General features: G+C 35.7%; 1 protein-coding gene across 22 annotated transcripts in view; it reads right to left on the bottom strand.

Annotated features, from left to right (window-relative positions):
• Window positions 1-27,421, bottom strand: part of ROBO2 (roundabout guidance receptor 2) — a 1,685,112-nt gene that overhangs the window by 37,815 nt on the left and 1,619,876 nt on the right. For 11 of the 22 annotated variants that reach the window (XM_045088214.1, XM_045088211.1, XM_045088213.1 and 8 more), the window contains 6 exons: window positions 26,204-26,386; window positions 15,923-15,965; window positions 14,364-14,491; window positions 8,416-8,697; window positions 7,875-8,000; window positions 2,858-3,014 (listed from right to left, as the gene is read on the bottom strand). In XM_045088214.1, the coding sequence (XP_044944149.1) occupies window positions 2,858-3,014; window positions 7,875-8,000; window positions 8,416-8,697; window positions 14,364-14,491; window positions 15,923-15,965; window positions 26,204-26,386 (919 nt within the window). The remainder of the gene's footprint in view (window positions 1-2,857; window positions 3,015-7,874; window positions 8,001-8,415; window positions 8,698-14,363; window positions 14,492-15,922; window positions 15,966-26,203; window positions 26,387-27,421) is intronic. The other 11 variants (XM_045088215.1, XM_045088221.1, XM_045088220.1 and 8 more) reach the window with 3 other exon arrangements.

Genomic DNA, 27,421 nt, shown 5'->3' with positions numbered 1-27,421 from the left:
TAATAGCATACATCCTGGCTAAATACTAAAATAATCCAGAAATAACTTTATATTTTATGGCTTGCTGTTCAGAAAATAATTTATATAAAAAAAATAGAAGTCTTCAGCAATGTGTATTATTTCATTCATGAAATGATATTTTCAATTCTACTGCTGGGCAATAAAATAGAGTGAGAAGTTTAGCATTTGTTTGGAATGAATTAATTTTATTTCTGTGGGTAATAGCTATTGCAGTCTGTTTTTTAAGTAGACCTAGTGGGAAAAGAAAAAAAGAAAAGAAAAATTCCAAATTATCTACTTTATGCTTATACATGTTTGATAGTATTATTTTCTCTTCCCAGTTGACAAGCTCTATTTTCCAGTTTTCTGATTATAGCCTTTAAAATGCAGAATACTGGAATGCTTGGGTGGCTCAGTCCACCAAGCATCTGCCTTCAGCTCAGGTCATGATCCCAGGGTTCTGGGATCGAGTCCTGCATTGGGCTCTTTGCTCAGTGGGGAGTCTGCTTCTCCCTCTGTCTGCTGCTCCCCCTGCTTATGCACCCCCCGACAAATAAAATCTTAGAAAAAAATGCAGATTCTTAAGCCCTGTAATCATCTTTTCTTATGGAATTCACACATTTGGTTTTTCTTCAACAGACTTCATGTGGCATGGGCACATTTACATTATTGATGTTTTACATAAGATTATTTGCAACGTTTAACATTTTTAAAAAGTCAGAGAAAAGAGGATGTGCTCTTAATTTCCTATTTTGAATGAGAACATTTTAAAAAAGTAATATAATAATGCTATGTATATATATGGGAATTACAATCCCACAAAAGCAGGTGAGGACCCTTGGAGAAAAAGAAATATGTAGAGGGCGCCTGGTGGCTCAGTGGATTAAGCCTCTGCCTTAGGCTCAGGTCACGATCTCAGGGTCCTGAGATCGAGTCCTGCATTGGGCTCTTGACTCAGCAGGGAGCCTGCTTCCCCCCTCTCTCTGCTTGCCTCTCTGCTTACTTGTGATCTCCCTCTGTGTGTTAAATAAATAAATAAAATCTTTAAAAATATATGTAGAGAAGAAAATATAGAGGTATGTATGTGAATATATGTGTATGTGTATATGAATATATATACATATATGCACATCTATCATCTGTTTATATAATGTATATATTATAGTATATATGTGTATGTATTACATAACCAAAAAAAAAAAAAGGTAAATGAGTTTTTTTTAAAGGAAGCAAAGTTGTGGCATAGAAAGTTCCAATTCTATGGAACACCTGGGTGGTTCAGTGGGTTAAGCCTCTGCCTTTGGCTCAGGTCATGGTTTTGGGGTCCTGGGATGGAACCCCTGTTAGGCTCTCTGCTCAGCGGGAAGCCCACTTCCCCCTCTCTCTCTGTGCCTGCTTCTCCACCTACTTGTGATCTCTCTCTTTCTGTCAAATAAATAAATAAAATCTTAAAAAAGAAAAAGAAAGTTCCAATTATGAATATTAATCTTGGGGTGCCTGGGTGGCTGAGTCATTAAATGGTCTGCCTTCAGCTCCGGTCATGATCCCTGTATCCTGGGATCAAGCCCCATATTGGTGTCCCTGCCCACCCGGGAGCCTGGTTCTCTCTCTCTAGTTCTCCCGTACTTGTGTTCCCTCTCTTACTTTCTCTCTGTCATAAAAAAAAAAAAAAAGAAAAGAAAAAAAGAAAATATTAGCCTGGAGGGACACTTGGGTGGCTCATCAGTTCGGTGTCCTGCTCTTGACTATGGCTCAGGTCATGATCTCAGGGTCCTGAGATCGAGCCCTACTTCAGACCCAGTGCTGGGCGTGGAGCCTACTTAAGATTCTCCTCTCTCCCTCTCCCTCTGCCCCTCATTTCTCTCTCCCGTTTAAAAAAAAAAAAAAAATTAATCCCAGACATCAAAGATAGCACTTCTTTTAAAAGAAAAGGAGATGGAACAAAAAAAAAACCTATGTGCATGTGCTCTTTACACAAAATAAGACAGGAGATAAAGCTATTATTCAAATAAACTGAGGAGTCTTAACATCTAAATACTTCAAAATTTAAAGAAACTTGGAAAAAGAAAAGCTGTCTTTATTATGCATTTTCAGTTTCATTCAAAAGCGGTGGGGACCCAGAAATTGTGAGAAAGACAGAGCAATTAGAATTATTAAAATAGAAAGAAAAAAGGACTCAGTATGTTTCTCTTAATTTGCTATTTTTTTAAAATTAGAAAATAAAAAGTATCACTGTCTTTCAGCTTTAAATCAATTTAACACATTAACAGAGGAACACTAACTCTTGAGACATATTTGGGAATGAATAAGGAAACCTGTCACATTTAAATGCCCTTGAAGGACATTTTCTAACTTCAAGAGGTTTTGTTTCAGAATGTGCATGAGCTTGAATCTCTTTCACTGTTCTGGCCCCGAAACTCCCATCAAAGCTAACGATTAAAGTCCCTACAATTACACCATGGGATGGAGCTCAACAGTGGATTCTCTGCTGTGGCCAGACACCAAGTCATTAGAAAACTGTGAGAGATGATGAAGAAGGTTATTTTAATTCCCTTTTCAGCCCCGCTCAGGAGTGGCTCTTGCTGTGGGTGTTCGCTTTCAAACTAACAAGCAATATTATAAATGGAGGTTGCATTATCAGGATTGCTGACAATCTGAAGCACTTGACAGCCAAGGATTCCGGGTTCTCAATATGTGCTGTGTTGTATTTATCAGCGAAAATACATAGACAGTGCAAACAACAAAAAGGGGTTGGGGGGAGGGAAAACAGTACGAGAACACCAGATCAAGACAAAAAGGTACAAGAGAGAGAAGAGGAGAGCCTGGGGCATTTTGTTGGTATGGAAAATAGTTTTACCCATTTTCTTGCTGTTCCACTGAATAGTGTTCCAGCTCTGTACCAGGAAGGGGCTGGACTGGGGGAGGAGGTAGAGGAACATTGGCCCAGGTCGATCCATTGTTTTTCTGTGGTTTAGAAGAGTTTTTATTTTTTTTCTTTTTTCCACCTTTCCCACCTGAAAGTAAGAACACATTGATTCAAACATACCGTACATCGGTCGAAAGAGAGTACATCACAAGGGAAGATGTATGTATGTTTTCAGAACACCACAATCAGTATATTACATTTGTTAAAAGCTATAAACAATGAGATGATATAATCAGAAAAAAACGTTTTTATAAATTGCTCAAAATTATATTATTTTTCCCCGATGCATTAACTACAGTGCTGAATAAACCAAAAACATGGCTTCTGCAGCAAAAGCACACTTATTGATTTATTCACGTCTGCTGCCTCTACATTTTCATTGTTAGATGAAATAATGGGCCATAACAAATTCTTTCAAATGTCAGATTTTAGTGCGTTTATAATGCTCTTTTGCATAATCTCTCTCAGTGGAAAATGCAGTGTCTAAGGATAGAGGCTAAACTTTTCCATTAGAATTTACTCAATTTAATTAATCCAGGAGAGCACAGTTTTCTCTCAAAAGTGACTGATAAAAATCAATCAACTATAATCTGGATACTTGTAAATCTTTCACAATGATAAGTGTTATAGAATTTTAAACTAACGAATGGGGTAATTATTTTTGCCTATAGTGAGAGTAGTTCCCAGATGTTTTAAGCATAACATTTCCTAAAATTCCAAAAAGAGTGGGATAATTAATGGAAATGCAGTGATCAGTTTCAGTACTATTGTTAATACAAATGAATTCATGCACAAAACATGAGCAAAAAATAACTTGTCAGCATAAGAGCCAACTCTGGAATTACTGAAGCTTAATGAAATATAAAAATAAAATTCATCATTTGTATAATGCTTTTCACTCTTCCAAAATTTAGGTAAATCAAGTTTCTTCCTAAATGGACCACAGTTGATTGCGAGAATGAGCGCTTCTCAAACAGCATAACAAAGGATTTTGTTTCATTGGAACCCAAGAAACTTACTTCACTCTCACTGCAGCCTATAGTTACATTTCTAAAAAATGGTATGGACCCCTTGGACCTCATCTTTCTGGCACTGCACGTTGTGAGCATTGACTACTTGCAGCAGGGCTATCAATAGAGGTAGTACTAGAAGTTTCACCTTCTTTCTTCTACCAATTAATAAACTGCATCAGCCAACTCAGAAAATTATGTCATTTAGTCATAGCTTATTTGAATGCCAGAAAGTGATGCAACTACTAAACTGGACATAGACACTGTTGCCAACTATGGAATTACGTCTGTCGTCTAGGTCATGCGCACATAAACACACAGATTTAAAAGAGCACCCCTACAGACAAAATGCTTTCACCCTTCCTTTTGCTTCCTATCTTTGGCAGTAGGAGAGGTATTAGGAGAAAGAAGAGCAGGTATCTTCTGCTTCAAGGATAATCTGGGTTCTACAAACCCAGCTTAATCTGGGTTCAAAGACTAGTTTCTCACTTGGTAAATTACTTGATAGATACCCCTTCAATTTCCACAGAGGTAAAATAGACACAAAGTTCCTACATTTTTGCAGTATTCTGAGGATCAAATGAAATAAACCATGGAGAGGTTCAGCTTATTTAGAAATTTCAATAAATCCCAGTCATTATTACTTTTTCCCATTTCCTCTATCTTAGAGTAAGCCTGGTTCTACCCATTTCTACAGCCTTCATCAAGCCTGACTTCTCCAACACCAATAAGTATCCCAGAAATAGTCTGATTCTTGGAATAAAAATAATAAATCTGCTTGAAAAGAAATCTATAATTTTTATGCTTAAGGTAGATAAGCCTTAATCCTTTGTTTTTTGATCATTCATCAAAATCATAAACCAGGGTCGTGTCTTCTGTGCAGTTTCAGAACTGTATTTCAATAATTAAAAAAGGAAAAAGCACACTGGGTTGTGTGCCCTTACTAGCTTTCCCCCTCATTGCATATCTTTTATTCCTTATATAATTATAGGTGTACAATGTTTTCTTCACTCTTCACTTTAGAAATGTTGTATCATCACCACCAGAACTGAATGATACAGATAGGGAAGTTCTTAAATCTCCATAAAGCAAATTCTGTAATATTAAATTTAGTTGGACTAAACTAGAAGGGAATAATCACTTCACTCTCACCTCCCAAAGAATGCTTTCTATCACCAGTTTAAGTAATATTGTATTCAAATGTAGATGAAGTACTTAATAGACGAGAAAACAAAGGTTCTTTATAAAGGTTATGTGGTCCATATTCACACAGTAAGAAAAAGAAATTTTAAATGCAACAGCTTTACTAGAAATGACTAATGGAGCTCTAAACCCAACTCTGTTGAAGTTCTTGTCCAAGGTCAAAAAAGGCATTATCAACTCTTCAAATATCAGACTTAAAAATGAATTGGGGAAACAAAGCTGATTCATAGATGGAATTTTCCTCCAATAAGGTTTTCCTCCAATGCCCAATTTTCCCTCATTGGGAAATTTTTGTTCTGTCATTGTGGTGTGTCCTGATGGGACTATCAATTGATATGCTTTGTCCTCTCTTAGCATTGACCTAAAAGGTGGGGCTCTAAGCATGATGGGGAGCATATAACAGAAGTTAACGAAATTAAATGTTTACCTAAGATCTATACCTTGAGCTAAGTGAGCTATAGTTTGTTGTTGGTACTTGCAACCTAAGATCCCCAAGCATTTTAAGGGCAGAAAGCCTGCCTTATGCTTTAGAGGAACATATTTTGAAGACTGGCAATCATATCTGACCCATTTCTCTTCAACTCAAAATGTAAATATTCAAATCGACACTTACTGATGCTGAACGAACAACTTTCTTGCATAGAAAATTATAAAAATAAATCATTTTCAAGTTAGTTAAACACATACTCTATTTTGAAAAATACTGGTGTATAAAAATATTTCATTGTCACTACTGATATTGAGATACATATATGTATATACATAATTATGATTGCCTCTGGTTTTTGAGAGATCTGAGGTTTTTTTCTTTTAGTGGTTGCATTTTTAGCACAAGCGCTCAGAACTTATGTATGGAATAAATTATAAAATTGTTTCAAAGAGGAAGAGGAATTCACTGAAATAATTAAAAAATGTCCAACTTTCTTTATTTTGTGATTATTTTAAATTGGTTTCATTACTGTGCACAAATTAAGATCTTATAATATATGATTAGATATCCATTGGGCAGTTGGATCTTAAATTTGAGCCTTAGAAAACACATCCATGATTATTAAAAGAATGAAGCAAATTTTGTGATATTAAACTCAATTGGACTAAACTAAAAGGGAATAATCACTTCACTCTCACCTCCCAAAGAATGCTTTCTATCACCAATTTAAGTAATTTTGTATTCAAATGTAGATGAAGTAGTTAATATAATTCATAGATATATATATAAATGTCACTTGGGAGATTAATGGATTAAAAAAAAGCAGTAAGCACTATTGTGAATCAAGTTCTGCTTACAATTACTCAGAAGGTAACTTTTAAAACTCAGTGTCAATCAACATATACAGAATATTTAATGAAAGATTCACAAAAGGTCTTATGTAATGCATGGCTTAAAATATATAGATTTTAAAAAATACATATATTGCTTGGAACTTTACATATCTTGAATAGAATATTCCTAGGATACATTACTTTTTAATTATTCAGTACAACTGTCAGATTCATTATAAATAAATGACATTATAAATGACATATAAGGTTATTCAAAATATCCCCCTATATTATTAAGCCAGTTTAAATTCATAACAGATGTTTAAAATTTTCTTGATTCTATAATGTATCTAATTCTACCAATAGGTAAGAAGAGCAAATGGCTCATTTTGGAGGGAAGAGAGAGCATTAACATTTCAGACTGAAAGGGTTCTATCTCCTGAGGAAAAGTCATTTAGTAAATGTTACCCTAATGTAAAAGAGTTAACTCTTTATGGCCTAGGAGACTGTGACACATCATAATACACTATAATCCTTTACTAAGAACTTGTAGATAAAAAAAAAATTTCATCAGAAAAAATGGCAAATCATTAATATGAAAAAATAAGCAAATAAGGTCATGGAATCAATTAGAAATGTGCTGATAAAAATCATCAGTTACATGATGTACATGTTATGGTTGAAAGGGAGAATGTGTCTACTACGACCTCCTTATTTTAGAGGTGAGGATCTTGAAGAGTATCAGTTCTATTCATTATGACAGGCATATATTTCTGTCCGGTAAAAGTCTGTCCTGATATGTGCTATACAATACTTATATTATAGATTGTAGGTTTGGCTGATACAGGTCAAATATATATTAACATCTACAGCATGAAAGAATTGTCCATATACAGACTGAAATTTTTTTTGGAAATTAAGTGTGAGGAATAATGTCTGATATTAACATCCTTGGTTAGCATGGTAGCAGCACCATACTCTAAATATCATTCAATAGATAATAAATCCTATTCCATAATATTTTGGAAACATTGTCCAAAAATAGGTCACATCACCGGAATCCGATTGTTATGAAAAATGTCCCGAATAATTTGCATTTTAGCTGAATTCATCGTTTGTTGCCCATGTCATGGAGTTGACTTTCCCCTATGATCTTTTTATTATAAAGTTCTCTTGGCTCTTAGATAGGGTTCAAGGCAGATCAAACTCATCTGTTCTTTCCTAAATAATAGGAAAATCATATAATTTTCCAGTCAATATGGTGTTGCACACTTAGTACATAAAGAGTGACAGGGATTTTTATCCCCCCACCCCTTCCCAAAGTCTGATTTCATTAGGATAAACTGCTATTGTCATCTGAAAGATAAATGCCTGACAGTGAGCTGTGACTCAGTATTTCTTCACGGTCGTTAGGAACACAGGTCATATGCTGGTGACAAACAAATATTTCTCCTTACTGTGATGAGACCAACCTGAGAGACTGCCACTCCTCTCTGAGCTGTTGTGAGAGCTGGTGGTGCTGAAATCCTGTGACTGGTTGTGTGGCATTCTATTAGACAATCCCTCAGCCAATCGGTAGTCAGGGATGTAAAGTAAGGCTAAGGGTTAAAGGGCAGAGGTCATAGTGGCATCATGTGATTAGTTCACAGCACAAGCCCATGCAGAACATGCAGTTAGCAACTCAGAAGCAGATGTCGTGGGACAGTGGAGGAATGTTCCGCCTCTCCTGCCTAATGGAAGTTGAGATGGATTACTGACCACTCTACTGAAAAAAGAGCTAAAAGGATGAAACCGATTGGTGTTGGTGTGTGGTGGCAGTGACGGTGGTGGTGGCGGTGGCGGTGGGAAGGACTGTGCAAGGTACCGAACACATGCCAAGAATATTTTTTTTTTTTTTTTAGTTTAGGTAGTGAACCTGGTGATGAGTCACTAAACTGAACAACAAATACTAATTTCTATCTCATGCACAAATGATATGAAAAGAACTCCTCGGGGTGTTAGACCCTGACTCACCATTGTTACCTTTGTTCTGATCAGGTAGAGAATATCCGAATCCCATCAGGTCTGTTTTTTGCTGAATCGAGCTTTTCCACTGTGGATCGGGCAGATCCACAGCCAATTCGTGGATGCTGTTGGAATGCAGGATCTGTGTGGTGGCATATGGGGTGGCCTGTGTTATTTGGCTGGAACTGTTGTAAGTGGTCTTGGTCGTGAAGTCAATGCTGCTGTAAATGGCTCCGTCCGAGAGCATCGTGGCTGTTTTATCCCCTTGGCCTGGAACGGGCGGCAGCACATCTGTGGGGAATGTGAGGAAATGAGACAATTTAATGATGCACAGGAAGCCCCAAACTATCAGGACTGAAGATGAAAAATAAACGTGTCATGCCGCACGTTTGCATTTCAGCTGAGATGGGCTTTATGAGTCAATGAAGGGTAGATGATGTACAGCCATCGCCAAGCTATCAGCGTCGGTGACAGGCAGGCCTCCCGCTCGTCCTTCACGACTCGCTGCTTACCACGTCGCTTCCCCCATTTTCTGCAACCATGAATGAGAGGTTTGGGCTATTTCACTACTGAAAAATGCTTTCAGTTGTGCATCCCGTTTTTAGAACCAATGAGACTGTTAGCTCCTTACAGAAGAAATAATAAAAGCGAATCTACCAGTTACGGATTGAAAACATCTTTTTCCGCGTTACCCCCAAAGGCAGAGAATAGAGCGGCTGAATAGATGCAAAATTGTCCAAAATTAGACAACACGAGCCAACTAAGAGATACATTTTTCTGAAGTTCCAGCTTGCTATTTCTCTCATTTGATTTCACAGTTCCAGTATGGAGTGGAGCGGATGGTAGGAACTTTTTTTTTTTCTTGGGTAACAAAAGATAATTTTCATGAATAAGTCATTTTCACAATACACCAGGATTTAACTATAGAAAAAGCAATCTGAGTGATCCGTGAGTTTAATTTATGCTACTAACTCTTAGAAGTGGAGAATTATAGTTTCAAGTTATAATACAGCAAGAGTAAAATTAAACTTTAGTAACAACACTGAATATCAATCAGTCCTTTTATCTTTTGGCGTGCTGAATTATCTTTACATGATGCATTATAATTCAGAACTGCCACCTCCCTCCCGATCTCTTATTTTTTTTCCTTTTTTAGAAGAAAGGTACTAGATTTTTAAAAAGCAAAAACAACAACAAAAAAACAATACCAGGGTGCCTGGTGGCTCAGTTGGTTAAGCCTCTAACTTGTGATTTCAGCTCAGGTCAAGATCTTGGGATCGTGAGATCAAGAACCATGTCAGACTCTGCACTCAATGGGCATTCTGCTTGAGATGGTCTTTCCCTCTACTTCTGCTTCCCTCCCTACCCCTCCTCACACTTGCTCTCTCTCTAAAATAAATAAATATTTAAAAAATAAAACAACACTAAATGACATACTTTTAATCATGTAGAGTTAAAAGTGAATCTAATTATAGTATATATTCCTTAACAATCTATGTCTTGAAAGCCATACATCAGAGGACTTGAGATAGTCAATGATTTCTGTACTATGGGAAATTTTCAACTAGTTAAAGTACTGTAATATTATAAGTAATAAACCAAATTATTTTCCTCCTAAAACCAATTTATCATGACAAGAAAATGCAGAAAGTGAAACTTAGTCAAAATATCCTCAAATTTTTAGGTTTGATGATACCCAATTGTATGCAAAATAAAGATTCATAAAAAATATTAATTTTGCTTTTGCATTTTACAAAAGCTCAAATGTCTTCTTTAGCAATAGAAAGACATTTATAATCCATTTTGCACACTTCATAATTTAGATCTTTCTAAAGTTTGGAATTCTAACTTGCTTTATAAGTAAGTGGATACACATTTTATTGAAGTAAATATTTTAAGTGCATATCAGTGAAATTGTTGAAGATATTCAAACATATAATATTTCACAAAATTGTACAAGCAAGTAAAATTGGTTTTGGATTTCAGAATCCCATAACTCCTTCTTGGCCCTTTTTGCTTTTACCTATAAACTACTTAGAAAATTGGATAGGGGCGCCTGGGTGGGTCAGTGGGTTAAAGCCTCTGCCTTCAGCTCTGGTCATGATCCCAGGGTCCTGGGATCAAGCCTTACATCGGGCTCTCTGCTAAGCACGGAGCCTGCTTCCTCCTTTCTCTCTGCCTGCCTCTCTGCCTACTTGTGATCTCTATCTGTCAAATAAATAAAATCTTTTTTTAAAAAAGAACGAAAGTTGGATAATAAAAAAGTATACTTCATCCTCAAATGTCAATATCATTTGCATTCTCAAAAGCATTTAATATTTAGTAATGTATCAGAATTATGAAAACAGATCCTTCACTCTGGGGAAATTTTCAGAATTTTGTTTCTGCCACATCTACCATCTTCCACTGATAATATTAAGTGGATAGACATGTGTGTCCGGCACAGGTCCCAACTTCCCAACACCTTGAACTTGAGGCCTTCTAAGTCATTCAGTTTAGATTGGGAGCCACTTAATCTGTGAGCTTTTGAAATGGTTGCATGTTTAGATGTTTAAAAATGGAAAAAAAGATGTCCGAGGACCTAATCCTACAGAATGTTATCCTGCAACAACTGAGGTTAGAGTGCTAGAAAAAGAATCTGCCTCTCCCCTTTGGATGAAATTAGCCAGCCTTCAAGTCTAAGTGCTTCTATACTGATGTGGAGGCTGCCCATGTCCTCCAGCTATCATTGGATCACTCCTCCATGTTTGGAAAATAAATTGAATTATATCCAAACGTTGAAATATTAGAAGATCATACAGGAATATCTGGATGTGGGGAATCATCCTATAATATCAGATGGTTTGGAACTCGGAGCCAGCCCTCCTCCAACAGCCTGGACCTGAATAGCGGCTGCCATCTTTAGGCAGGACCTTCTAGTTCCCACTTCCCACTGTCCACATCAACCTTTCCTTAGTGCTTTGGGCTGACTGGCACTTGTTGATATTTGAGTTTAAACCTCTGAATTACAGACACCCTTCCCTCTAGGAAGAACTACTCATGATTCATTTTGCAGTTTTCAGCACCAGAGTGATCTGTGCACTTATTTCTTTTGCCTGATATACTCGAATGAATGACTATCGCCTGTAACATATCCTAAGACCCAAGACACTTAAGAAGAGGAACATAAAGGATTTATGTCTGGATTTCCATAATTCCTCACCTAGTGTTTTGCAGAGGGTAAGTACTTGCTGAATGATTAAATGAATCTTTTATAGTTTGTAATGACAAAAGACAGACTTATGCAATAATTAGTAACTTTATTATTCAAAATACTATTTTCATTACATTTAAACATGTATTAGTATTCCATTCTTGAAAGGGAAATCTCAGTATCCACAATAATTCTTTTAAGTGACTGTAGTTACACAATCATACACGTGAATCCTACCTAGAGGACTGCAGAACAGTGTAGATAAAGGAACCGAGGCTTTAAAATGTGTTAGATCTGCCTTCTACACCTAGATCTCAAGTTATTCATTTCAATAAACCTTAGTTTTTTGTCCTTTAAAATATAAATATGATTATCTATTATTTATGTTACATTTATTATGCCAGTGAGATGAAATATAATGTACAAAAAAAGCCTACCTATATCTGGTGCGTAGTAAATGCTTACAATGCCTATGACACTGAAAAGAAATATAGTAAGCCTTGCAAAAACCTTGTCTTGGCCTTGATGTTCCCCTGTGAACTATTTCATATCGTAAAACTGTGGTGGGTATTGAAGAAAAATCTTGAAAAATCTAGAAATGTACCCTTTGACTAAATTAGACTGAGACATTTTCGATGTTATTGTAGCCCACTAGAAACTGAAAAATAACAAAACCCAAACAAAACATTTTCCCCAACTTCAGGCATTCATTTCTTGATCTATAGAGAATGGTGTACTAATCAAATACAAATACAGCCAGTAAAAGACTGATCTAATCCTTGATTGATGAAAGCCTTCAGAACAGAATTTGTATTGACAAAATCATTCTGGGTAGCGTAGAGGGGAGTCTTCCGCTCTCCCGGTGAGGAGATGCTCAGCTATAGACCTATCCATGATAAAGTCACAGCCTGTAATTGAAGGGCTCAGAGTTTGGTCATGGGGGAAGGCAGCCACTTTCAGAGGTTCTGGACGAATAAGAATCTTAAACAGGTTCTGGACAAATGAGAATAAGAATCTTAAACAGGTGATTACAGAGGGCAAGCAAAAAGCTGAGGAGTCATACAACTTTTTTTTGTTTTGTTTTCTCATTTACTATACTGATGCCTGCTGGCCACTGCTTGTATGTCAAGCTTTGTGTTAAACCTGAATGTGTTATTATCCATTTAATCCTCATTACATACCTATGATGGGGGAATTGTTATTTTCTGTATTTTATCTGGAGATTGGGAGAGAGTGCCCTTCCTTCAAGTTGGTATTGACAAAATGAAGACTTTAGCTATAGTTAGTAGCTTTATTATTTGAAATACTATTTTAATTATATTCAAACATTTATTGGGATTCTACCCATAAAGAAAAAAAATGCCAGTGTCCATGATTATTCTTCTAAGTCAGTCTATTTCTACACTTATGCCTGTGAAATTCACCACTGAGGCTTATAATAGGTTAGCCAAGCCCTGGGTCTCCTCCATCGTTAATCCCACGCAGAGGTGTGGAAACCCTCTAGCAGATTCAGCCATACTTTTGTGCATTATACCACTGCTCTCCTAATTAATCATCCCATTTTCTACTCGAACTCCATTTCCCACCTGGCAGTGATCTGGATGACTTAACTCTGTACTTAGATTTTGGTGTTCTCCTCTTAACAAATCCTTTGGTGCCTTCTGACTACCTTCTGGACAAAGTTTAAAATCATTGTATATCTTAGAAGGTCATCTATTATCTGTCCCTCTGAAATTTTTTTTTTTTTTTTTTTTACTACCTCTGCTTCCTTGTACTTTATACTCATTAGGAAATTCATTCATTTCTCAAATAGGTCAATGCCTCTCTTCTTTCTAGACCTTAAGATACAGACATTTCTTCACACACTTTTTCCACAATTCTGACTAATCTCTACCTCTCCTTCAGATATCAACTTAAATGACACTCCATTCATAGAACTTTCTTATTCCCAACAGGCAGCTTTTCCATGTTAGGCACTGGCAAAGCAGCGCCAGTCCATTACTGTTTGCACAAGTTTCTACCAATGGAAAACTCACATATTTTTGCCAAACTAATCACTGGGACCACAGACTTCTCCAGTCCCATCTTTCTCTAAATCCATCATTTTCCTATTGAATGGATGAAAAAGTGGCAGTAGGGAGCCTGTAATTATTTATAGCAGGTCAAATTTTGTTTCTACAGAGAGAACCCTAGCACCAAATTTTGGAGACCTTAGTATATCAGCTACCTAGCACCTCTTCGTCCTTCATTTGGGGTACAAATTATCAATGGTAGAACTACATTTAAGTTCTGCTTCAGCATGTGGTCTAATCTCTATAGCATACATCCTATGAGGTTAGGGACCATCTCTCTTTATGTTGATATTTTATTTTTATTGTCTGCCATAATGCCAGGTACATAGGACATAGTTAATAAATATATGTTGAATGACATGTAGAGAACAGAAATGACTATTCCAAAATCACAAGCCCTACTTAGCAGCATAGTTTCTGATTTTACTAATCTTGTGCTAATAGTCCTAAAGCCAAACTGTATTATGACTATTTGCCATCTTGGTTAGTAATGACTTCCTTAAAGCTTAGTCTTACGCAAAGTAATATAGACACAATGGTCTTACATAAAATATTTAGTGAATGTAGAGCACTGTTAGTACATGTATTTTAGTAATTTTAACTGTGGAAGAAAATACTCTCTATTATGTATTTTTTAAAACATTTAGGAAAGCCAAGAAAACAGATAACAAAGTTTTGAATGCACAACTTACCTCCACGTCCAAAATTCCCAATCTCGTTTGGGCCACTATTGCTATTGTTTACTGGCAAGCTTGTGGCTGGCCACGAATCAGCAAGCCATGGGTAACTGGGATCCCCAGCATTTAGAAGACCAGGACGGCTGAAACAGAAATTAAAAGGAAATCAATCGGTGGAGCTCACTGAGAGATTTGGACACCTGTCTCCTACACTAAAATAGATGAAAGAATTTAAGAAGATTTTAATTCACTTCAATTAAAAAGTGTAGGTTCTCAAGAATTAAGGAACTTCCGTAGTTCATTAAGACTATATATAGCCTGTCAGTGGAAGCAGAAGCATCCTGCCTGGGATTCTGCTGACATCCAAATGAATTCTGTTGTCTGCCTTGAAACTGGTGGGAATTGGTAACACAGCGGGATCCCGAAACAAGGTTTGATGATAAATTGGCACCTCAAAGGAACAATTGCTCAGGGTGACTGCTTGGTGTCAGCCATCTCCAGGACTTTGGGCTATTGCTTCCTCCATTCCTACAGTCCCCATATTTTTCTGTCCCCTGTAGGCTGTAACCACTGTTATGAGCCCTCGTGCTTGATTTAGAGGCAAAGAACTTGAAGGAAAGTAATGAACAGTATTTATATTGTTCCATCAATAGCACATTTCCAAATTCTCTAAGTTGTGAGATATTAGGGGTATACTAAAGATTTTAAGGTAATTAACGATTCACTGTGATCTGATCCAGCATGTGAGTATAATCAATGAGAAAAACTTCCCTCACATCATATTGAATAAAGAATTCTCATTTTTGATATAAAAGATGGGACTCTGATTCCTTTCCAGATTATTAGCATATTTACAAAGAAATAGCAACATCTATAATCATTGCACTTTATTTTTGATAGACCGTTTCTGTGAAATCCCTAAGAGAAACATGTGTTTCTATGGCAACTGCAATAAGAAGATCCAACTGCTTACTTGCTACATGCACTAGCTCTCATTAGACCTAATCTCTTTTTGCTAAAATATTGATTAAATGGGAGATTGGAAGTTATTACCAGAGCCTAATTACAATCTCCATATTGGCAAAGGGGAAATAGATGAGGATATATGGGTTTGTTATCAGCTTTTATCAATTTCAATTGAGTATCCAAAGTTGTGGAATCCAGTCCTATCAATCTACAGCCTATTCATCATCCATGAATCATTTACTTTGTGATCGATTATGTGTAATTGTTCACTCACAGCAATTTAGTGAGAGCCAATAAGGAGTCTTAAACAACAGCAACTTCATTTGCTAATGTCTAATTAATGCAATAAACATCCTGCTAACAAATGAACACATTCCTTGTGATATTTACTACTAATTTCTTCAGGGGCATCTGGGAGATATGAAACATCTGGACTTGATTCCTCTAAAGTGCACAACAGATAGATCATTAAACCTTGTGGTAAGCCATTTAATTCCTCCTAGAATTCTCAGACTTATAAGTGATCGTTTATTACAATAATAGTCTCTTACTATAGTTTCCCCAGTCCTGATTAAAAATAATAATAAAAAAGAATCTCCTTAGCATACCTCCCATTGCTCATTAGTCCTCCATCGCCTCTTTGAAATGTAACTGTTAAAAAAAAAGAAAGACACACACACACACACACAAGTAGTCAATATTAATTACGATTAATACCAACTACATATTGGTCCTTAGTTTAGAGCTGAGGCCTCTGGGAATTTTAACAAAATATAATTAACATAATTGTACAGAGAATAAGAAGCCGTGGTTTGGCCCAGGGCAAAGCCATCATTTGCTCCAACTTTAATAAGACATTTAAAAATACTTCAAGCCAAATGTATGGTTAAATCAAAAGGGCAATTTGTGTTTGGATATCAAAAACTGTTACAATTGGTAGATATAGTGTCATTGGAAGGTCAACATGCATTAATGGGGGATTATCAAATCGCGATTTTTAATCTTAGTATGTGGGTATCCTAATTAGAAAGCACAACATAAAATGCACATAACAGAAATTGAAACGGAATAGTTCAAACAGGTAATAACATCCTGCCAGTGGAAAAGAGAAACAGGTACTGATTGATGACGTAGTCCTCATCATCACAGATCCTTTTAGGGACACCATTAAATCACTATGAGTTGAACAACTACAATTACAGTAGACATAAAGTATAATTAATAGAGAATACTGTGTTGAGTGTTTTGTTTTATCATCAAAAATTCCACCCAAATGAAATTTTCAAATACTTGATGCGAAATATATTCAAATTGTATGTAATAATTGCAAAAGCTTAAGTCCTTTATAAAACTCTGGAACTTATTGGTCATATCAACAAGCATTCCGTAGAGCTATACCTGGAGAAGACCTCTCTCTAGACACTAGACTCCATTCCACAAAGCTATTAACATTTTAAAAAGTGGGTTTCAAGGATTGGCCAAAGAACATAAATATCTGGGTGGATCCATCATTTCTTATCCAAAATCTTTGTAGCCCAATATGTTTGGAATTCAAAACGTTTCAGATCTCAGAAAGGTAATCCAGTGCATACTCTAGAGAGGATCCAAGTCAGCAACTCTATTCAAAGTTATTTAATGTGTTCACAATAAAATATAATAAAATCATGACTGGTGGGATAAAGTCTATGATAGTTCCACATTAGCATGGATCAAATTTTGCCACTCAATGAGTTAATTAGAACTTTGGTGTTTAGAAGTTCACGGATTGCAAAATAGCAATTCTGACTAAAATAAATACAGATCAGAGAAACCAATTCCTGGGGATGAAGGAAAAAAAACTTCTGGTTATGGGGCAGGGGAAGGAGGTTGCGAGGGGAGGGGTAAAATAGTTCATGGGGATTAAGGAGTGCACTTGCTGTGATGAGCCCCAAAACATAAAAAAAGCTAAACAAAACAAAAAATTAAGAAAAAAAATTATACAGATGTGAATCCAACATGTCTTTTTTTTGTTTGTTTTTTAAAGATTTTATTTATTTATTTGAGAGAGAGAGAGAGAAAAAATGCACCCAAGCAGGGGGAAGTGCAGAGGGAGAGGCAGGCAGGCTCCCCGCTGAGCAGAGGGCCTGATGCAGGACTCAACTCCAGGACCCTGAGATCATGACTTGAGCCAAAGGCAGACACCCAATGACTGAGTCATCCAGGTTTCCCCAACATGTCTTATCTTTGGAAAATACTGATTATATTTACCATGATTTCCTAATGAGTAAAAAGTATAGAAAAAATTAAAAGAAAGTTTTATGAACTGATTCATATTTTAAAGAGGATATATTGTTACTTAAAGTATACATACAATAAATACTTTTTAATTTGAATAATCTCTCCATAATTCATCTATTCCTCAAATTTTTGCTATGAAATATGATAGCTCTTTAAATTTTGTAAATTTACATATGCAATTCCCCACTCCCTTCCCTAAGATCATTTAATGACACATCTCTCAGGATATCATAATTAGGTGATAGGATCATGATTCCCAGGGTCTATCAGGAGGTAGTGCTTTGAGGAACACCTGGCTGGCACCTGAAGTGTACTTACTTATCAATTTTTCAGGCACCATCTCAAATTCATTATAAAACAATTCTGACATATCCTTTGTATCTGCCCAGGGCTTGCTATGGACAGTTCCTCAGAGAAGATGAAAGAATACTGATCACAACTCTGCTTCCTGACAAGTTTGCTTAAATGACAGGAATCAAGAATCAGCAGTGGTCCATACCACTTCGGGTCCCACTAATAACTACTTTTAACAACAACAAAAGAAGAATTAATCTGAAACAATTAATTTAAAAAATTGAGCACTAGTGCTGTGAAATAAAGCCCTGATTAGAAGAAAAAATATGCACACAAAATGTGAAAACAGTACAGCTAATTAGCTTTCCATCCGATGTGACTTTCTAGTTATGTGGTTTTTTAATGGACTATCAAGTGATTGTTTTACTCTACTAAGAGAGTTAAGATAATGTTGTGAATATCACTGTGAATATGCAAATAAGCAGGCACTGATGAGCTACACCTCAAATGTGCTGCTTAGAAGATAGGTGGAAAGAAGCTAAGTATTTCTCCTAATTTAGATGTGCTTTCGTCCCCACTCGAACTTTCCATTATTGCTAGTAAGTGATACAGAGAAAAGGAGGGCAACTGAAGCTGAGGCACAAAAATTGAGTTGCACTTAACTTTTACATACTAATCAATGGTAAATTATTCATAAAATGTAAAGTTTAGAGGTATCTGGGTGGTCCAGTTGGTTAAGCATCTGACTCTTGGTTTTGGCTCAGGTTATGATCTCAGTCATGAGATCAAGCCCTGCCTCAGGCTCCAGGCTCGGTGAGGAGTCTGCTTTCAGATTCTCTCTCTCCTTCTCCCTCGGTCCCTCCCACTTGTACTCTCTCTCTCTCTGTGGGGATTCAGAGTGCCTGGATAGGTAAGATTTAAGTGAAATGTGGCTCCTGAGGTGAGACCAATTGAAAAGAAAAGGAGGAGTGCTGCAGCTCTGGGTTTCCTTTCAAGTTTCTGAGCTGAAAACAGCCAGATTTTTATTGTGGCTCAATGCTTTCATCTAGGGTGTAAATATTTAACTTAAAAGAAAAACACTCTTAACTTATGGTCACATGTTCATCATTCCCTTAGCCCATACACATGACACAAACACTGCTTGTTTTGTTTGCATCATGCATTGCCTCATATCTATATGTCTTGATTACTGAAGCCTAACATTCCTTTCTGTTTTTCTGTTCCTACTTGAGGTATTGATAAGACCTGCAATTAAAGGGGAGACTGAGCCTGGCTCAGGACCTTTTGCCATTAGAGAGTCTGGTCCCCTCGTTCTCTCCTTTCTTTTATTTAGGGGTCTGGAGTAATCTTTTCATTTGGTACCTCAGGGTTTGCTAGCCAAACCTAGCACTCTCTCTAAAATAAATAAACTAATATATATATATTTTTTAAAGATTTTATTTATTTATTTGACAGACAGAGATCACAAGTAGGCAGAGAGGCAGGCAGAGAGAGAGAAGGAAGCAGGCTCCCTGCTGAGCAGAGAGCCCGATGTGGGACTCGATCCCAGGACCCTAAGATCATGACCTGAGCCGAAGGCAGTGGCTTAATCCACTGAGCCACCCAGGCGCCCCTAATATATTTTTTTAAGTGTAAAATTTTTAAACTTACAAGGCAACACTCAAAATCTTATCAGATGACATCCAAATGGCCATCAAGCAGTTGAAATGATGCTCCACATCACTAATCATTAGGAAAACAAAAGTCAGAATTACAATGGATGCTACCTCGCATCCATTAAGATGGCTACCATGCAAGACAGAATAATAAGTGTTAGCAAGGATGTAGAGAAATGGGAACTCTAGTGCACTGCTGTTGGAATGTAAAATGGTGAACCCATAGTGGAAAATAGTTAACAGTATGGTGGTTCCTCAAAAATTAAAAATCTAAGATTATCATATGATCTAGAAATTCCACATCTGAGTCTATACCCCAAAGCATTGAAACCTAGGTCTCAAAGAATTAAAGTAATGTTATTCACAACAGCTAAAACCTGAAAGCAATCTAAGGGACCATAAATGGATGAATGGACAAGAAAAGTGTTGTGTATACATACAATACAGCTATTATGAAAGAAGAGAATTATGACATACGCTAAACTTGAGGATATCATGCTAAGTGATATGTCAGTCGTAAAAGGCAAGTACTATATGATTCCACCAATATGAGGTAAATAGAGTGGTCAAAATCATAGAGACAGAAAGTAGAAAGGTGGTTGAGAGGGGTTGGAGAAGTGGGGAGATGGGTGTTATTGTTAACAGGGTATATAATTTCAATTTAGAAGATGAAAAGAGTTTTGGAGTTGGACGGTGGTGATGATAGCACAACATTTTGAATGTATTTAATGACACCAATCTGTATACCTGAAAATAGGATAGTACATTTTATGTTACGTGCATTTTAACACAATAGAAAACTGGGAAAATACAATCAGGATTCATTTACAGACATGTTAGAATATGGACACTAAGCTAAGGGTCATATTTACCAACTAAGAATTACATACTGTGAGTAAAATGCTTTTAAATTTCAAAGCACTTAGGACATATCCAGTTTCTCTCTGTGTTACCATAATCATTAAAATCTGTTTTCAAACCTTTCTAGACCACTTTTGGCAAAATATTCCATAATGACACTTCTCTTTGTACCTCTATATACCAACTGTACAGAGACAAAAATGAACAGTACATTATGTAAATACATGATCAACTGAAAATGGTCCATCGACAGACTTTGGTATACATGAAAATTCTCCATTTTGTATGCTTCCATGACAAAAGAAAACCTAAAAACCGAAACTAATCAAACAAAAAACAACTCTTATCATAGTAAGATTGATTCATTGTCTTCGGAAAACAAGGGGAAAAAGGATGAATGTTCAAGTTTCCCTTTTATTCCATGCTCCAAACAGATTTGTTCCATTTTGAAAAGTAGACCCAAAGTAACTGGGTCGTATTAGACCACAAGACGGAAAGTAGACTAGAAATAAGGACGAGCAATTAGAATGAGGAAAAGAGAAGTCACATCTGGTGTTTTGATGAGCATTTTTCTTTCCTCCCCTCTTTCCTCCCTCCCTTCCTTCTATCCTTACTTCCTCTTTCTTTCAGTCTCTCTTTTTGTGTAGAAATAAAATAAAATAAAATAAATTCCACAGCAATTTGAAAGCTGTTTGAGGTAGTTTTCATTTCAAAGAAATGTTGAACTTCCTTGCATTTAAAAGCAAGAGGGATGGAAGTAGAGGTTGTTGGACAATTTTGCTCTAGTCATCATTTTTATAATCACAGTGTAATAACTTTGTGCTTAACAGAGATAAGTTTGAAAGAAATGTGAATCTTTACCAGGAAGGAGTCTCTGCTAGTACCTAAAGTTAAGAACTTTCAGGGAACAACATACAGAAGTTTTTACCGAAAACTCACTGGATAGTGCTAATGTAGCTAAAAAGTTGTACAGATACCACAACCTGAAGTGTTTAAGAATGGCATTAAATATTTTGAATTTATTGCAATATTTATAAAGGATATGAAGTAAAGAGATTTTGCAAGTTACATCATACAGAATGTACCTCTACTATTATCTGACAGGATTAATCCTAATCTCATGCCTGCTAGAACTGAGGGGGAAGGGAAATATAGTGATGTGGTAAATTGACATTTTGAGGTAAGGAAGCTTTCACAGTGCCTATCTCTAGAAGGCCACATTTTCCTACTCCAAATGGAAACTTTAATGTTGCTAGCCAAGCCTCCTTCCCTTTCCTGATAAGCTATTTCTCAAAAATGCATGTAGATTAATCCTCTTTTAATAAGCATTAACACAGCCCAGATCATCAGAGTATAAAAATTCCATCAAATCTTTTAGCTGTCTTTGGATAGTTTTGTCAAATAATTTCTATTTCACTGATGGTTTTTGAAGCCTATGCAAGAAGTGTTTAGCACTTCATAATTTGCTCACTCATTAAACTTGATATTTACTGAGTTTCACACAATCTGTTATTCTCAAAGGTACTACTCATAAACTATCACTCACCCCTTTACAGGTAAAAAAATATATATATCTATATCTATCTATCTATCTATATATCTATATCTATATCTATATATATATATATATATATATATATACTCTCATTACAAAGTTGACAAATGAAAAATTGTGAATAACAGTGAACAATGTAAGTTTGAAAAGAGTCACGTAACCCTTGTGAGGATTATAAAATGGATATACATGAACATGCATATTATCTATATAATATAGCTTCATAGAATCCTCATGAGAGTTCCATAATGTTATTCATTTATCTATTCACAAACACTGTTAACACATGTGATCAAACATTTACTCTAGATTCAAAAATCACCTAATGGTCTCTGTATCTCCCACCCAAATCTTTTTACCAGTCATTTGATGCTACAACTCAGGTGGTGAATTATTCAAGCAGCCAGGAACCTCACATGCAGTGACAAGAAGACTGTTAGTGCTCAATGGAGAAGAAGATAAATAACATTGTATGATGCTCAATGAAAGTATAAAATCATTTCACCCAGAATATGAGATATAAGGATTCCTTTTTTTGTCACAGCTGCCCTTCTTTGCACCATGTGCAAAGATATGGCACGCGATTGTGCCTGAAGAATCTAAATAAAGGATAAATAGGGAAAAAAAATTGAATAAGAAGTTCATGTGTAACATTGCCCTGGGGAAATCTCCACTATCTGCTGTGTAAAGAAGCAAAATAGTTCAAGCCAAATTCTCCTTTCAGATCATTTTTTTCAAGATTTTATTTATTTATGAGAGAGCAAGCAAAAGAGAGAGCATGTGCCGGGGAGGGGGGAGAGAGAGAGGTAAAAACAGACTCTGCACTGAGAAGGAAGCCCAACATGAGCTCTATTCCAGGACCCTGGGATCATGACCCGAGCCAAAGGCAGATGCTTAACCAACTGAGGCACCCAGGTACCCCGCAGAGATCATTTAATATATAAGCTTGCATTTGATTCTTGATAGTTGGTTTTATAATATAAGGTGTCATTCCACTAGTGTCTTATGATAAATATGTTTAAATCCTCTGATATATAAGAAAAATATCAATACCTAGTAGCACCTTTTTTCTTCCTTCTAGACATTCAAATATAATTATCCACATGACAGAGAGCCAAAGATTATCTGTAATAAAAGTCAGTGAGTTTTCCTGCACAAGTGAGTGGAAGGCATCTTGCTGAGAGTTAGAATCTCTAACCTGAAATATATTTACATATCTTCCCACTAGTTAAAATCTTCCCTGTTCTACCTCTAGTGGTTAAGAAGAGATTTGGAATGAAGTAGGAAAAAGGGAGTGCTGAAATCAAATTTTACCTGCTTTATAATTCTACATACAGTTGGCCAAACTTTATTAAAATGCATATCTATCTATCTATTTATATATATATATACATATATATATATGTGAATTGCATCAGATACATATGTATATCTTAATATACGTAAATTTCATCAGCTGTCTAAGTATAATCTAAGAGCAAAATTGGCGTTTGAAATAAATGAAGTATCTTACGTTATAAAATTAATCTAAATACTTATCCCAAAGTAGATTTTTTGTTTATTTAGGAAAAAAACTACCAATGCTCTGATGAATTAACAATAAAGTCTGGACACCATAGAGACATTACCATGCAGTGAAAAAGTGAAAATATTAGTCTTTTTACTTTGTGAGTAAAATCACATTGTCTCCATGCTTATAAAATTTATAAGATTCCCACAGAATTGTTATGATAACCAAAATATAAATAGAACCAGTACAAATAGAGTATATTCTCCATAATTTTTCCAACACACTTCAAAGAAAGAAAAAAAATAGCCCTGTATGAAATCTCTGTGCTCTTAAATAGATCATTAGTTCATGCATAAAATATCAGAAATTTGAAGCTATAATATATACTCCACTAATCATTCATATTTAAAAATCCCCTTTTTAAAAGGTTGTATAAGGACAAGAACATGAACATTTTAACAGGTGGAGGATAGGATATATATGGAGGGAAATGTGTAAAAAAATTTACCAAGGCAGATATGCAGTGCTAGCTACCTACGGTTTGGATTTTCATTTGCTTCTCACCTAGAAGAGAACAGCAGTTGCTAGAAGGCAAATTACTAGTTGAAGGTGAATCCATTCTGAGAGTCAGGCATCTATCAATTAAGTATAAAGGTTTTGAAAGGCTGCTCTCTGGCTTGGCCTTACTCCAAAATATTTGAAGGGCATAGCACCTTCTGAGTTAGGAGTTTCTCTACAAGCAGATGGATATCAATCATGATGAGAAATGATAATAGGAAATGTACTGTACTTGTCAAGCTCAAAGACCAATAGATATTTTCAAATTAAATGCATAGGTTTTGCAAAAAACTGCCATGGGGGGAAAAAGAAAGGAAAAGAAAAAGAAAAAAGAAATCTGTCTGACATAATTTTACTAAAAGCACAAACCTACTAGTTATGAGAACTATGTTATTTATAGGAGTGAGCACATGAGTGTGGAAGATAAAAATGCAACACCTCAAATATGGATATTCTAGAATTCTGCATTGAAACTAGAGCAGTCAATCTTCTATTATTTTCACTGAAATCAAGAAAAGGGATAAACACTAACTAGACAATGAATTAAATTAGTTCTTCCCTATGATTTACATGATTCATATGTATATCACAGAGATGAACTGTAACATGGTGATTGATTTAACCGATGGGCTGATGACAATGCCTACAAGGAATGAAGGTAGATCAGTGGACTACAGACCAAGAAGGTACATTAAAGTATCATGAATGTTCAAAACTCTGACACTAGTTACTGCCTAGCACCTCTTGCTGGAAAGAACACCTCAATGATGTGGGGATACAGCAGTCAAATGACACAGCCCAAGGAAGAAGCCACCAGCAATCAGTGAGACATGAGAAACGCAGAATGACTGCAAGTCACAAAGCATGGAATCCCCTTTTCAATGGATACACTGTCCTGCTTTCTCTAGTCATGGAAATTTACTCTAATGGTTAATAATCACCTTAATTTTCATAAGATATGGACATTAGTCTCAATGCTACAATAGAAAGATTATATGTAAATGCTGTCAAATCACAAGCAAGAGAACCAAGTATAGAACCCTTCTATTTTGCACTATTTAGACATCAGTGGCTAAGAAGCCTAAAAGCTAGAGCAGCTTATAAGCTTAATAGACTATAAAGCTTCTGTCAGAATCCATTATTAAGACATTTATAAACATTTAAACTTAAAGTTAAAACTGGAGATAGAAGATTGAATACACTGTGTCAAAAACTTCTGAAGTGTTTGTAGGATGATGTGAAATTAAAATTGTTCCCTTGTAAATTTTAGAAAGTGTGAAATATTGGGAGACAACGTATTTTTATGATTGTCGTTGTTAGAAGAAACACTTAAAATGAATTGCAATTAAAGTTGCTATTGAACATAGCTTCAATACTGAGTTCATTCTTTAAATCACTGACTTGATACTTCTACCCACTCTCCTGTCTCCCTCCCTGCCTCGGAAATGTTTGGAGGGCCACAGGTTTTGACATCCTTGAAATTCTATCACAGATTCTAAGAAGAAAACATTTTTGCAAATAGCTAGACATCTAGGATCTCCTTTTTCTTCTTTTGCTTCTTTTCCTTTTCCTTTTTCTCCTTTCTAAAAGGCTGATTGGTCACTCTGAAATAGATAGACTAGACTAGTAAATCACTTAATTCATGCTTCATCAGTCTTATTAAATCTGATGAGATTTTTTTTTCCTTGTTTTTATTTGTCATCTAGGACAGCTCCTATTGTAATCTACATCTTGAAATACTAAAAGCTATATTTCAAATATTTTCTTCCTGAGCATGTTAGAAATGATCTTGCCTAAATCCACCTCTTAGATAATGGGTTCATGGCACGTCTGTGTGTGTAAGTGTGTGTGTGTGTGTGTGTGTACATGCACACGTGTGTGTGTGTGTTTTGAAGAACTAGTTGAGAAAAAATGGTCACACATTTATCCGTGTGTACTCTTGTTATGATTCTTTGGAGATACAGCAAAAAGCTTGCCTTATAGTCATAATGTGATATGGTGAAAAGAAATACATTAAGGCACATGTATAATTGCATTTTACAGAGCAGGTGTTTAAAACAAGCTACAACATCCATTCATTCATTCATTCACTTCCTCATTATTCAGACCCATTCCCTCTCTTTCATTTCATCACACTCCTAAAAACAGGATATTTTCTTAGCTAGAAATAGTCTCTTACCAGCATAGTTACTGAGTCCCTTTCTCTTCTTTCTTCGCCAATACAACCAGATGCTAAAACCCATCAAAATTACCCAGCAGGCACCACCAATACCAGCTATAAAGGCTGGCTGCTTCACAACATCAGTGATTTGCTCAGTAATACTGTTATTGTTTTCAGTAATGACAACTTCATTACGTCCCCCTGTGGAAGAAATAGTAGTTTTAGTTGATGGTAAGCACAGGAATACAACATGGTATGCCAAAGACATAGAAAATTAGAAAATTCCTACAAAGGCAGGTAATATTTGTGCTCTGAGCATGTCACAATTATTGATAAGTACATTTCATAAGTTTCAGAAGATGAGTTAAATTATGAGCCTAAACTGTGATTAAGAACATGGCTCCCTTATGTTTTGGTTTACTATGAATAGATTCAGAACTGCTTCTTGATTTATTGCCTTATAAATAAGTACTAGGGTGCAAAATAACAGCAACTTTTCCTTAGCTAGGTAAAGCATGTTTTAATATAGTCTCGTTAAAATATATAAAGCAACTGCAACATGCATAAAGTTTGCAAATTGTCTTTCCTCTATAGCACTGCATCAATTCAACTGTTCTTGGCTTAAAAATATGTCATTTAATATTGTCCTTAATAGTCTAACAAAGATCTTATTTTGATCAAACACCCTTAATTTTGGGAGATGTATTAAAACTACCATATAAAACAATGACAATTATGTGCTTCATAGAGATCAGTCTCTATAATTTATATATATGTATATACATATATACCACACAAAGGTACAATAAAACTAAACTAATTTGAAAATCTGCTTGAAAGTTGAATAAAAAAGACAACTTTAATACTAATTCTAAGGTCTATGTTACTAAAATAAACATTTAAATCTGGTCTAATATTACTCTAGAAATAGTCATGATTTTGGCAGTTTAGACCTTTCAGAGATAATTAAGAAAATCTTAATCCACATTTTCAAATAAGTTAAAACTTATGGAATTGTAGTATCACTGAAAAGCAAATATTTAGGTGTGTATTTAAAAGATTAAGATATTTACACACAGGAAATTAAGTGATTTGTAGTGTCAATATCATATCCTTTCAGTTACAAATCAAAGAGTTGAAAAATAAATTGAAATCAAAATGTAAGTGGCAAATGTCAGCATATCACACCACATGTATGATGTTCATTATTTCAGTTATTATGGCATTATAACATAG

Source organism: Mustela putorius, unplaced genomic scaffold (assembly GCF_011764305.1).
Source record: "Mustela putorius furo isolate JIRA1106 unplaced genomic scaffold, ASM1176430v1.1 tig00003834_pilon_pilon_pilon, whole genome shotgun sequence".
In the NCBI taxonomy this organism is placed as follows: Eukaryota; Metazoa; Chordata; class Mammalia; order Carnivora; family Mustelidae; genus Mustela; species Mustela putorius.
Note: the sequence above shows the minus strand (reverse complement) of the source record. Positions and strands in the feature narration are given on the sequence as shown.